The 11,308-nt window shown below is 51.8% G+C and overlaps 4 protein-coding genes across 4 annotated transcripts; 2 read left to right on the forward strand and 2 right to left on the reverse strand.

The window, feature by feature from the left end:
- Window positions 1–3,918: 3,918 nt before the first annotated feature.
- On the forward strand, window positions 3,919–4,732 carry BBA_10000 (uncharacterized protein; the record flags this gene model as incomplete). Its single annotated transcript, XM_008605097.1, has 2 exons — window positions 3,919–4,276; window positions 4,335–4,732. 2 exons carry the CDS (start codon window positions 3,919–3,921, stop codon window positions 4,730–4,732), a joined length of 756 nt encoding a protein of 251 aa, XP_008603319.1.
- A 148-nt stretch (window positions 4,733–4,880) lies between these two features.
- BBA_10001 (metalloprotease-like protein) lies at window positions 4,881–7,121 on the reverse strand (the record flags this gene model as incomplete). Its single annotated transcript, XM_008605098.1, has 1 exon — window positions 4,881–7,121. One exon carries the CDS (start codon window positions 7,119–7,121, stop codon window positions 4,881–4,883), a length of 2,241 nt encoding a protein of 746 aa, XP_008603320.1.
- An 899-nt stretch (window positions 7,122–8,020) lies between these two features.
- Window positions 8,021–9,223, reverse strand: BBA_10002 (uncharacterized protein; the record flags this gene model as incomplete). The annotated part of the gene is made up of 3 exons (XM_008605099.1): window positions 8,021–8,115; window positions 8,176–8,373; window positions 8,419–9,223. 3 exons carry the CDS (start codon window positions 9,221–9,223, stop codon window positions 8,021–8,023), a joined length of 1,098 nt encoding a protein of 365 aa, XP_008603321.1.
- A 574-nt stretch (window positions 9,224–9,797) lies between these two features.
- On the forward strand, window positions 9,798–11,260 carry BBA_10003 (mitochondrial chaperone BCS1; the record flags this gene model as incomplete). Its single annotated transcript, XM_008605100.1, has 3 exons — window positions 9,798–10,008; window positions 10,061–11,128; window positions 11,187–11,260. The coding sequence occupies 3 exons, from the start codon at window positions 9,798–9,800 to the stop codon at window positions 11,258–11,260; spliced, it is 1,353 nt and encodes a 450-aa protein (XP_008603322.1).
- Between the last annotated feature and the right edge of the window lie 48 nt (window positions 11,261–11,308).

The following is an 11,308-nucleotide window of genomic DNA, read 5'->3' on the forward strand; positions in this document are numbered from 1 at the left end:
CTTCTCCTTGGCCAGCGCCGGCTGGCGGAGGCGGAGGCTATGTACCGGCAGGCATGGGACGGCGCGCGGTCGGTCGGAGGGCCGCAACACGCCACGTCTTGCACGGTCGCCGACGCTTTGGGCTCTTTGTGCGAGGAACAGGGCAAGTACGAGGACGCCGAGGAGATCTACAGGCAGAGCCTCGCGCCAGGCGATCTCCGTCTTGACCGATGGACAAGTTTTGTCTTGAGCGTCAACTTCCACAAGATGGCAGGGTACATCTGAAGCTCGTAGTCTCTTTGTCCAGAATAATATGCATTACTTGCCAGATACCAGTCCTTTTGTTACACTTCACTTCAGGTTCAGTGTCCCCCATTTCGATGTAAAAAAATCCAAATAAGGCAGGTGGGGCAGGAGCGGGAGCGCCAGTATCAGCATAATTAAGCCACTGACCAAAATTGGCTAAAATCAGTTTGCGGACGTTAAACCTGGACTACTCTGTACCACTGTGCGTAAGTCGAACTAGGGCGAAATGGTTGCATCGCTGTTGCTTCTCTCCACTCTGTCAGCTTGCCAGTTTGTCTAAAAGTATTCCGAATTTATTTGGCATAATCTTGTATGTATGACCAAGAGAGCCGCCCTTCGTATATGTGCTCAGACGCGAAAGCCTTGTGAGCGGTAGATGTTGCGCACAGCTCGACGTGGCCGATTCCGCAATGGCATGGCATACTGGCGAAGCCGGCCTGCGAAGCATTGCTGAGTATGAATCAGACTCGTCGCCGGTGACAAAGCTGGCCCGAGAATCATCTATAAGCGGCAGGGCACGTCACGGTCACTGACAGCAATGGCAGCAAAGCCGCTGGCTGACTTGCGAAAGACGCTGCCGACATGTGCCTGAACCTTCCTCCTAGAATACTGATTGAGACAGCTAACTGGCGCATAGCAAGGGTGAAGCTGAAGCAGGAACCTGGCATTGGCGGCGAGTCAGCGTCCGTGAAAGTTCCTGACGCGCGGACCTCGGTAAAATGAGTTGCACTTGAGGATGTGAGGGCAACAGGAAGCCCACACCGGATCCTTCCCCGTTGAATGCTTTTCCGACCCGTCAGCCTCACCAAGGGTTCTTTCAATTACCATCAACTTCAAGCTTTTGTACGGCGGATGCTGCGCAAGACACGGCTGTGTGCAGCAAACACAAGTCGGTGAGGTGCAAGGCTTAAGAAACGACAGCCTCAATCTCGGAAACGTGCAGGCGGTGCAGTTGCGATGCAATCATCCATGGCAAACTCCGGATGCCTACCGTCGGTGAGGACTGGACAATGCAGCATCAGATCTTTTAGAATCTCCTTTTAAACACACGTCCTGGCATGTCGGTACTGGCTCGTGTGTCGGAGGCTTCAACAAACTCACCTGGTGTTCCAATATGCAAAGCAGAGCTCTGGAAATGGATGCCTCAACAATCGCAGCCGTGATTTTCGGTACTGTTTCCCTTGCGATCGCGCTCATCGGACTCTATCTCGCCTTTACACAACTAAAGGTTTCTCTTCTTTGGGTCTCCTTGCGCAACATGGTAAGATCGCCCAAGATCTGGGGGTTTGAATACAGCTGACGATGAATTCATAGACTATACGCCGGCAAGTCGAGAGCTACGATCCGGGTGAAAGTCAGCAGAGCCACGAGCTGGCGACAACGGCCGATCGAGGAAGGGTTTTGTGAGGAACCGTCAGCATGGGCCCAGCTGTCACACCAGCCAATTGCTGAAGTTGAAGGTCTTTCTATACCAGCGATACATGATCCTCGTCGCTAGTCTATGCTACCCACTCGCTTTGGCCCGATGCAAAACATATTGACCTGCGCATCCCCTTTCCTGAGACATGATCGCAGTTTCTCTCGTTGGGTTAGGTGTGGGAGAAACCGGTTATGTCACTTCAGATGATGCTAGACAGAGAAGGATCATTCTCGTGAAGTAATTGCGTATACACTATTATGTATCTATTCTCTTATGAATTCTCCCTAGGTATTCTCAGGTCATCTCAAAGTAATCGGCTGGTCGATCGTGGGGACGTATCGAGCGATCGTGCTATTTTGTCGATATGATTGCCTCCTTCCAGCCAGGTGAAGCATCAGACGACCATCTCGTCCTCGCTGTTCATACTGCGCGCTACTTGCAGACCCGTCCAACTCGGCTTCATCTATCGTGTTTTCATCAGTGCCCTGCGCCGATCGTGCCCGCTTCTTTGGACTTTGGCTGCAGCTGTTCCTCCGCCGCCGCCGCCGCAGAAATAAGGTTTCTGTATTCGTTTGAGAACATAGACTGCACTAGTGGTCTATCGTCACCATCGAGTGTCACAAGTCTCGGTTCAATACTGGTTGAGGATGACAATCTTATTATCATAGAAAGAATGGAGCCCTCGAAAGCCCGTAAAACTCAGGCAAAAGCTGATGGCTGAAAGGAAAATATCGTTGATAATAATCCAAGTACCATTGGCTAAGTAGTCATAGAAATAGCAGAGAAGTATCGAATGTATATACCATTAAGGAATCTCATTCGACTCATTTCGACTGTGAACAAGTCATGATTGTTTTGTAGATTAGCGCACATATTTGTACTGTTTCGAGTGACCATATGTTTCAACAGGGGGAAGCCTAGCTGTGGTCACAGTGAAATTGGAGCGATTTGGCTCCGTAAAGTAGTTCGTTGCAAATTCGCTGCCGCCATCCACCGCCTTCTCCTTTTGGGTAATCGGTCCCACTTTTGGTTCCTGCCGCTTTACAGAATTCTATAAGACGAGGCCACCCGCTCTCCCTTACGACCCGACATTTGCACATTCCCCCATTGTCCTCACCCCCTTTCCCTTTGACCTGGGCCCTTCGCCGGCTGCATTAGTATCCGCCGGCCCATGTACACGGTCGGCTGAGGACGCAATCCGGATCCCCCTTTCTGCGTTCCCGTTGCGATAGTGCGATTGACGAGTCCGCTAATGCTGCCTCCGTCCTGAATTACGCTTCGATCCTTCGATACTTCGACGCCGCTCTCTACCAATTTTTTCTTCTTCGCTGTCGACACTTCACCGAACCTGACGAAAACAATATACAAGAGTTGCCCGAGTATTTGCCTCGCATCGCTGCTGGAACTGGCCATCGCGAAGAATACGACAAAGGATGCATTGACGCGTCAGCTCTACACCGCCACCCGTCGGACACTTTCCCAATGACACGTGTCCAAAGCTGACCTCGGCTGACTCTCATAGCCAAGATGCACGCCCGTCAATTGTCGGTAGGACGTGGGATAGCAAAGGCCGTGGATTGGCTCCATGTTCGGGAAGCTTGGCTGCAATGAATACGGCCTGCATTAGCTGCGTAAGCCGGCAAAGGAGCCGCCGATGAAGGTCCGCTGATCTGCGACCGCGTGGGGAGCGCCTGACCATATCTCGGCGTCGTGATTTGCCATCGCATCGACGCTGCATCAGCTGTGGGAGGCCAATGCAGCCGGTACACTTAGCTCAGCCGGATCGTACGATATTTGCCTTGCAGATGCAAGGTTTTCCGGCACCTTAGCTCGGACTTCGCGACGGACGACGAGCTATGTTGAGACGTGATTGACAAGGCTTTGGCGGTGGCTTTGGAATACTTTTCTCAATTTTCGAGGCACCCGGCGCTTTCTGAAATGGAAAAAAAGAAAAGAAAGGGTTTACGTAGTTGGCTGGCCGGTGCAGCAGAAGGCTGCATGCTGCTCACATTCGCTACGACACCGCGAGCTGGCGGGTGCTAAAGCAGTGGTTGGTTCAGACGTTATGGCTCGGTCCGTGGCCATTTGAGCCGCAGAACGTGAAGCTAAAAAGAGGCCAGTTTCCCCCGTCTCAGGACTGAACTTCTACAGAGCCTTTCTTCGTCTTCGAATCGCACCGCTACCGCCAAGTCATTCAGGCGCTACCGAACACCATGAGCCTCTCCGACTCGAGCACCGAGGAGAAATTTACTCAGAGGTGGTCTGACTTCTTAGCAGACTCTCCAATCTCGATCGCTTCCTCAGCCAATCCTGTTAGTTCCTGTGGTACTTTGTCGGGGCAAGGAGCGGAAGAGCTTGACGCCAACCCTGGTCTGGATCCCGATTCCAAATTTACAACCCCCAGCAGTTCATCTTCGCATGATTCTTCGCATGTTGTGGGAGGCACAGCCACAATTCCTTCTGCTGATAACGGAGACCGCATTCGAGCGCTCATGGCCAAATACGCGCAGGTAATGAGCGGCGACGCTGCTCAGACTCAGGGTGTCAGCTCCGATATTCTGGCCAATCAAGGTAGTCAAGATCTAGATGCTATGCAACCGGCTACGGGTTGGCTAACCCAGCTCTATAGGGGAACACAAGGCGATTCTCCCTGATTCCGACAGGCACGGCAACCGAATCGATGGAAAGCCCACCAAAACGGACGCACCGCAGAGGAACCCCACGTCGCGGGGTTCTCGACGTGAGAAAAAGGGTCGCTCTAGAGCCCGAAGCCGCGTGCAGAAGGGCGCGTCGGTGAGCCGCCGCCAGGCGTATGCCTTTGAGCGTCTGGGAGGGGCACGACAGGCGACGGGTGGCATTATCGAGTATCAAGTTTATTGGGAGCCCACCTGGCTGCCAATCGAGCACCTGCAAGGAAATGACGCCATTCAGGAAGCGAAAGACTTGGTTGTCGCTTTGTTTGGCTCAAATACGTGGCACAAGGAGGCAGGAAAGCTAGGGTTGATCTACGAGCATGGCCGAGAGTAAATGGCAGTAAATAGCACATGGCTGTGTACCTAGTTTGTAATTGACTACCATTTCGCGCTGTACAATTCAGCTCCAAAAAATTCGTCTTAGCCACGATAACATCTTCTTTATCGCATGGGGTCCTTCCCCGGCGTGAACGTGTCCAAGCCTATTGTACAGATTGTACAGAACGTCTCAGCACACCAGGCACACCCCGCTTCGTGCTGTTATAGTTAAACTCATCCCCCTTCCGTTTCCTTCCCGCCTTAGAAAGTTGAGACAATCGCTTGTGTTTAGGTGGTGGTAGGACGGTTGCCTGATCGAAATCGATCACCATCACGCGGCATCGCTCAGCGTTCCAGAGCAGGTTAGGCTCACGTTCGTCTTGGTGGTTCACACCATTCTCATAGATCGTTTGTATGGATCGCTGCACCTCCCATTCCAGATTTGACAGCGTCGTATCCATCGCCACCCCAGCCCATGACATCAACATCATATGGATCACGTACGCGCCGCCAGGCAAGAGGTAGCCAGGACGGAACGAGACCATGCCCAGGTGCACAGGCACCACGTCTCCCTGAAGCTTTTCAAGTCGCTGATAGATACTGCACTCGTGCTCCAGGCGCCTCGGACGTGCGGACACGGTGCCCTTGCCAACAAAAGTGTAGCCGAAGCGTGCCAGTTCTAACTTGAACAGCACGCCACTAGAACCATATTTGCGCCGGCCGATGAGGGCATCACAACTCCCGTACGGGTCCTGACGCAGTTGCTCGCTCATGAGTTTAGTCAACTCCTGAGCGTCGATCGGGTGGCGTGTGTTGCCGCCAACACCGTGATAGAGCACATTAGGGCACCTGCTGTCTAGTTCACGACCCAGCTTGAGGCCAAGAAGGCAGGCTTGTGTGCAGTATTGTTTCGTGGGTGCCGGAGCAGAGCCTCCGGTGCCTTTGTCTTTGCTCTTCCTACTGGAGTCCTTCTCTCCCTTGTTGACGCTGGCTCCTGCTCCGCGCTGGCGTTGATAGCCCTCTGCTCCGCCTTCTTCATCCTCATCGCGCGACTTGAGAGGCGCCGTAGAGCCCTTGCACGATCGCAAAGGATATTTTCGAGCCACCGGGGAGTCATCACAAGCAAAAGATTTATCTGTGCCGCGCGAGGGCATAGATGAAGATGAATCTGTGCCATCTGACTCCTGCGGAGTAACCGGGTCCGTGTAAGCTTCCCTTTTCCATTTTTTCAGAATGCCCTCGGCCTGATTCATTGCCTTCTTGAGCGGACGGCCCGTAAGCGCCTGAGAGCGGAGGCTCAACAGACAAAAGCTGGCAAGCTGAGCAACCGCAGTCTGAGACACTTGTTCGACATGAAGCTCAGCTGTTGGCCGAATCACCATTTTGTCTGGCACGCAAAGGTGCCAGCGCAAAACAAGTGGCTCTGCTCGGTCGTAATAAAGAAGCACCAAAGATTTTCCAGCGGCGACATAGCCATACCCGACCCCATACCACAACATATAATTGAAGACTTGTATCAGTGCCATGGCAATCCGCGCTGCTTCTCGCTCTTTCGTTCGAAGCGTCGAGTCTGTTTTGTACTGGTCGGTCTGCGCCCACTCGTAGACATCCATGAACAGCGTCTCCTTTTCAAGAGCGGCGTCGAGATCCTCCACGGCAAACTTGTGCGCAGCCTTGTAATCATACATGAAAGCTGGGCTCTCGTTTTCGTCTATGCCTGTTCGGATGCCACCTCCGTCAGGTTGCTGCTTTCCCCTCCCCGTTTTTGTTTCAGCTCCAATATCTTCGTTGAGGTCCTTAAAGTTGCGAATGCCATTTATAAACGTGAGATCTGTGGTTTGGTACTTCTGGCGTAGCCCCCTGTCAGCCCAAACGGGCTCCAGAATCATCCACGTAGGGTCTTCGACTGCTGTCTTTTCGAAATGGTCGATAGCATTCTCATAACCGGCTTTTTTCCGCTCGAAATTGATTCCGTTATCTCTTGTTGTGCTCTCTTGTTGAAAGAGTCGCTTCTCGCCGCAGATGCGGATGATATCGTCGAAGTGTTCTCGTCGCTGGCTGTCGGTAAAGGCATGCCAAGGGCGAAGCCACCTGGGATAGTATTTACCGTCGACCGATGTCGCCAAGCCAGTAGAGCTCTCCGACGGGCCAGCGAGCCTGAGTTTTTGGTACAGGTCGAAGTGGCAGTTGTACAAGTACTCCGCTAGAGTCGTCTTTTGGTTTTTGCGCCGCTCTGTTTCCTTTTCGCGTCGCTCTTTCTCCTTTTCGCGTCGCTCTTTCTCCTTTTCGCGTCGCTCGTTCTCCTCACGCGCCTTTGCTTCTTCCTTTTCGCGTCGCTCGTTCTCCTCTCGCGCCCTAGCTTCCTTGAGTTGTTTTTTAAGGTCTTCGATTTCTTTTTCGGCCATCGTTGAGGCAACCGTTTTGCGTTGTTGCACCAGTCTGCTTCTTATAGGCTTCGTCACGTAGCTCGGCTTGTTGCATTAGCTTTTCCAGCTGTTCTTTTTTGACCAATCATGAATTAGGAACACGATTGGCAAGAACTAACGCGGGCTTTTCGCCGTGTCGAAGATTTGTTTGAAAGTATCGCCTCTGTAACCCAGAGGCCTGTCGCGCGTTCCAGCGACAAACGCTTAGTCATGTCATGTGACGGGCGGACAAAAAGTAACGTTCGAGTTTGGCAGACGCCTCGCCTATTAAATAATCCGGGACGGCCTTTGGATGGCCTGCACCTTTGTGGGTATTTGCGTTGACAAACAATCGTTCTCGTCGTAGCCTTGATGCCCAATTTCCCCTCCTCTTGTAGTGCATTTTCCGCAGTATGAACCTAAAGACCACAGTAAGACTGCCCTCCCTCTTACGTTATGCCAAGCCGTATTGATAAATATGCCTCGCGTTCTTCTAGAACCGAACCGAACGAAGGCGCCGAAGCCACGAACGATTAGGATCACATGCTCGAACTCCACCTTGCGTCTTCAACTCAAGTGTGACCTAGCTCCATCGAACAGAACTCTGTATCTCCTGCGACAGATATTCGGAACCTCACACTGACATTGAACCGCCGAACTATACTACTGCGCTCGCACTTCCAGAAGCCTGCATGGTCGTTGGCGCCATGGCCATCACGGAAGCAGATCTGGTGAGATATTGCCTACGCCGTTGAATAGGCCTTAGCTAACAACTGCAGAGGGATAGCTGGCAGGACTCGACGACGATGCAATTCGCGGACGAACATAAGAAGCCGGTGCATTTGTTCGAACAAACAAGTTACGATAGAGACTTCTATTGCAAGGCATGCGAGGACATTCTATTCAAAGATGAGAAGGGCATAACTGTATGGGATACCCACGGTAGTGGACAGATCAAAGTCCCAGCGGGCATACGCGTCTTGGCGAAAGGGGGCTGGGCTATTTGCAAGTGAATAATTTTATCAACTATATAAAACCTGCACGCTTTGAAAACATTCTCTCCAGCCGATGCGCAACGTGACAATGATGCAGGAGCCGGGATAAATGTGGCCACTGACACAAGATGTCTCAATTGCCAGCCCATCTTGTATCTCCTTTGCCCATGTGTGGGTTGTCGTTACGCCGCGTACCACAGTACTGCCCAGAACCGCGCCAATCTGACTTTTAATCGCGCGTTCCAGCGCAAAGGGTTCTGCAAATTCTTAGCGAGGTTTTATTGTGGTTTATGTTAGCGTACCTGAAACGATAGGCTGCGGTAATTGGTGCCCAAATAGTGTCCTAAGCAGCTCAGTGTCGAAGCCAACAGTCATCCTCATGATACCATCATACCGCTCGTCTACTGGCAAAAACGTTGTTATGTCTCGAACGGCACTTGTTGTCGGAATGGCAAATGAAGCGTGGATCGCTTTCTGAGAAACGCCGGTGAAGCACCAGCACCCCTGTCCGGCCAAGGAATATTGCACAGCCAATTGAGTCGAGCCCTTGCCTACTCGCCGGACTTTCTTGTGATCTAGGTTTCTTAGTTGAATTGCAGACATAGGTTTGGGGTCCTTACCGTTAAAAAACTGCTCATACTCGTCGCCTTCGACATTGCACAGTCGTACTACCTTGTCAATGTCATCATTTCCAGCGATAACATGAAGCAGATGTCTAGAGGCCACCTCAGTCCTTCGTATAAGCACATCCAGTTGCTCGAGTTTCAGATCTCGGAGGCCTTTCTGTGTGAGACATAATCCGCAGATTTTGACGGACGTGCAATCCAGTTTTCGAATGGCCTCAGTCTTGGGATCATTTCGTGTCCCGAATACGTAGACAAGAAATCGTCTGAGTCTTACTAGGATATGTGGCTCAAAGGTCGTAAAATCTGGCGACAGTGCGGTCAATGCAGGTCTCAAAAGATCGAGAATTTCCAACTCGCACCGTAGCCTGTTCACAGCTTCGAGTGCACTCCCGACGGGTACATTGCCTGCTCTGAGAAGCACCTCCGCGTCGAAGGAGTTAAACAATGATGAGACTTGCTGCAAATATTCTTGTGCATCCATGTGGCAGGGAGTGTGAATCGATGGAGGCGGGTGGTTTTGGAACGAAGCAGGATGGGTAGCCAAAGGAGGGGCAGGGTAACGCTTTTTGTGCCCGTCCAGGGTTTGGGCTGACAGACGCAGGTGACGTGGCAATATAAGCTCAAGCAGGGGGTAGAGCCAGATTGGTTGTACCTAGAGCCAGAATGTCGTACAATGATCCACTTAGAATATGAACGCAACCAATTAGCAAACGCCCTCACTCGCAGCTTGCATCTGAAGGAAACACATCGGCGATAATAGCAACGTGAAGCCCGGTCCAAATCGGTTGGATGGAGTGCGTAGATGTTGACAATGTGCTGTGGCTGCATCGAGTATGCACATGGCCCTGATGTATCACATTGCTAGAAACAGCGGCCAGCTCTAATGTAGCCAGCGGAGGGCCCAAGGCTCTCCTCAAACATTAGCTAGGCTTGCTGGACTATATAAATGCCAGTTCCAAGATACGAAATTGATATCTGACATTAGTAGAAACACAATACAGTCGCTATTCACTTTCTATTCACTATTTCCTCGTTCGTGTGCGTTTTCGCAAACCATGGCATCCAACGTCCTTGGCGCTCTTTACTCGCAGGTATCCGTCTTGGACACCTTATTCCCTGGTTTTAGCATTGCATTAAGCTATATCCAACCTCTGACGTCGGGCAAATCTCATCTCGGCGCCCGGCTATTCTGCCTGTATGGCCTGGTCACTTTCTTGATAAGGTTTGCGCATGGCCGTGTTGCTAGGATCGTGGAGAAATATTTCAGTTAGTCTACCACGTTGATGTCACAGGGCTACCAAACTCTAACCGTTCTCAGCGTTTTCTATGGAGGTTCTCTATACCGATGATTCGTACGACACCCTGAGGAACTGGGTGCAATCTCAGCCGTTCGCCACAGAAACTCGATCCACGATTGTGACTCTCGAAAAGCGAGCCGAGCCGGGGAACGGAGCGACAAAGAACACATTGCAGTACAGTCCAAAGAACTTAAGCAAGTCTTTTTGGTACAAAAGCAAGCTTCTTTACCTGCGCGCTGTCCCAGAAGAAGGATACTTGCATCGTGAACGGTTTCTGCTCTCCTGCATGGGTATGTCGAACGGAATTCTGAAAGAATTTCTTCACGATTGCCAGGTCACGCTGGAGAAACAAACGGAAAGCAAGACCGCAATTTACATGAACAGCGATGACCGCTGGAATCTCGCTACGCGGCGGGGTCAAAAGCGGATAGATACTGTCATCCTTCCCGAGGACGTGAAAAAGGACTTCTTTGACGATATTGCGGAGTACCTTGACCCAGAGGCCGTAGCTTGGTACGCCGAGCACGACCAGCTCTACCACCGTGGCTACTTGCTCCATGGCGCGCCCGGAACTGGCAAAACAAGTCTCAGCTTGGCGGCTGCTGGACAGTTTGGTCTAGACGTCTACGCGATGAACCTGTCCAAAGTCAACGATGCGAAACTGAGCGACCTAATGCGCAAACTGCCAACACGATGCATCCTCCTCCTAGAGGACATCGATGCAATCGAAAGCGCACAGAGTCGTGAAAACAGCGATGCTAGGTCGAGCACAAGCAGCAGCGTGACACTCTCTGGGCTTCTCAACGCGATTGATGGAGCAGGTTCCGTGGAGGGAAGAGCTTTGATCATGACAACTAACCATGCTGATCGCCTCGACCCGGCTGTAACTCGACCAGGACGTGTGGACAAGAAGGTTGAGTTCGGGTTAGCAAGTCGAGAGATGCTGCTGGAGCTGTTCCGATACGTCTATCTGCCCTTGCCTAGCAAGACCGAGAGAGTAGAAGACAAGGACGAAGGAGTCGTCAACAACCAAGACGCTCAGGATACCCAGAAGCATATCCAGGAGCTGGCAGCGATGTTCGCTGATCGTGTGCCTGCCATGAAATATAGCCCGGCTCAGATCTTATCGTTTCTAATTGCACACAGGCATTGGCCTCGAGACGCCGTGGAAAATGCCATCTCCTGGGTTGAAAAAGAAGGGGGAGGTTTCATTCCTTTGAAGCGCCACACTTCTACGATGAACACGATGGAAGAAGACCTGGACGCAG

This window comes from Beauveria bassiana, assembly GCF_000280675.1.
Source record: "Beauveria bassiana ARSEF 2860 unplaced genomic scaffold BBA_S00080, whole genome shotgun sequence".
NCBI classification, from domain to species: Eukaryota; Fungi; Ascomycota; class Sordariomycetes; order Hypocreales; family Cordycipitaceae; genus Beauveria; species Beauveria bassiana.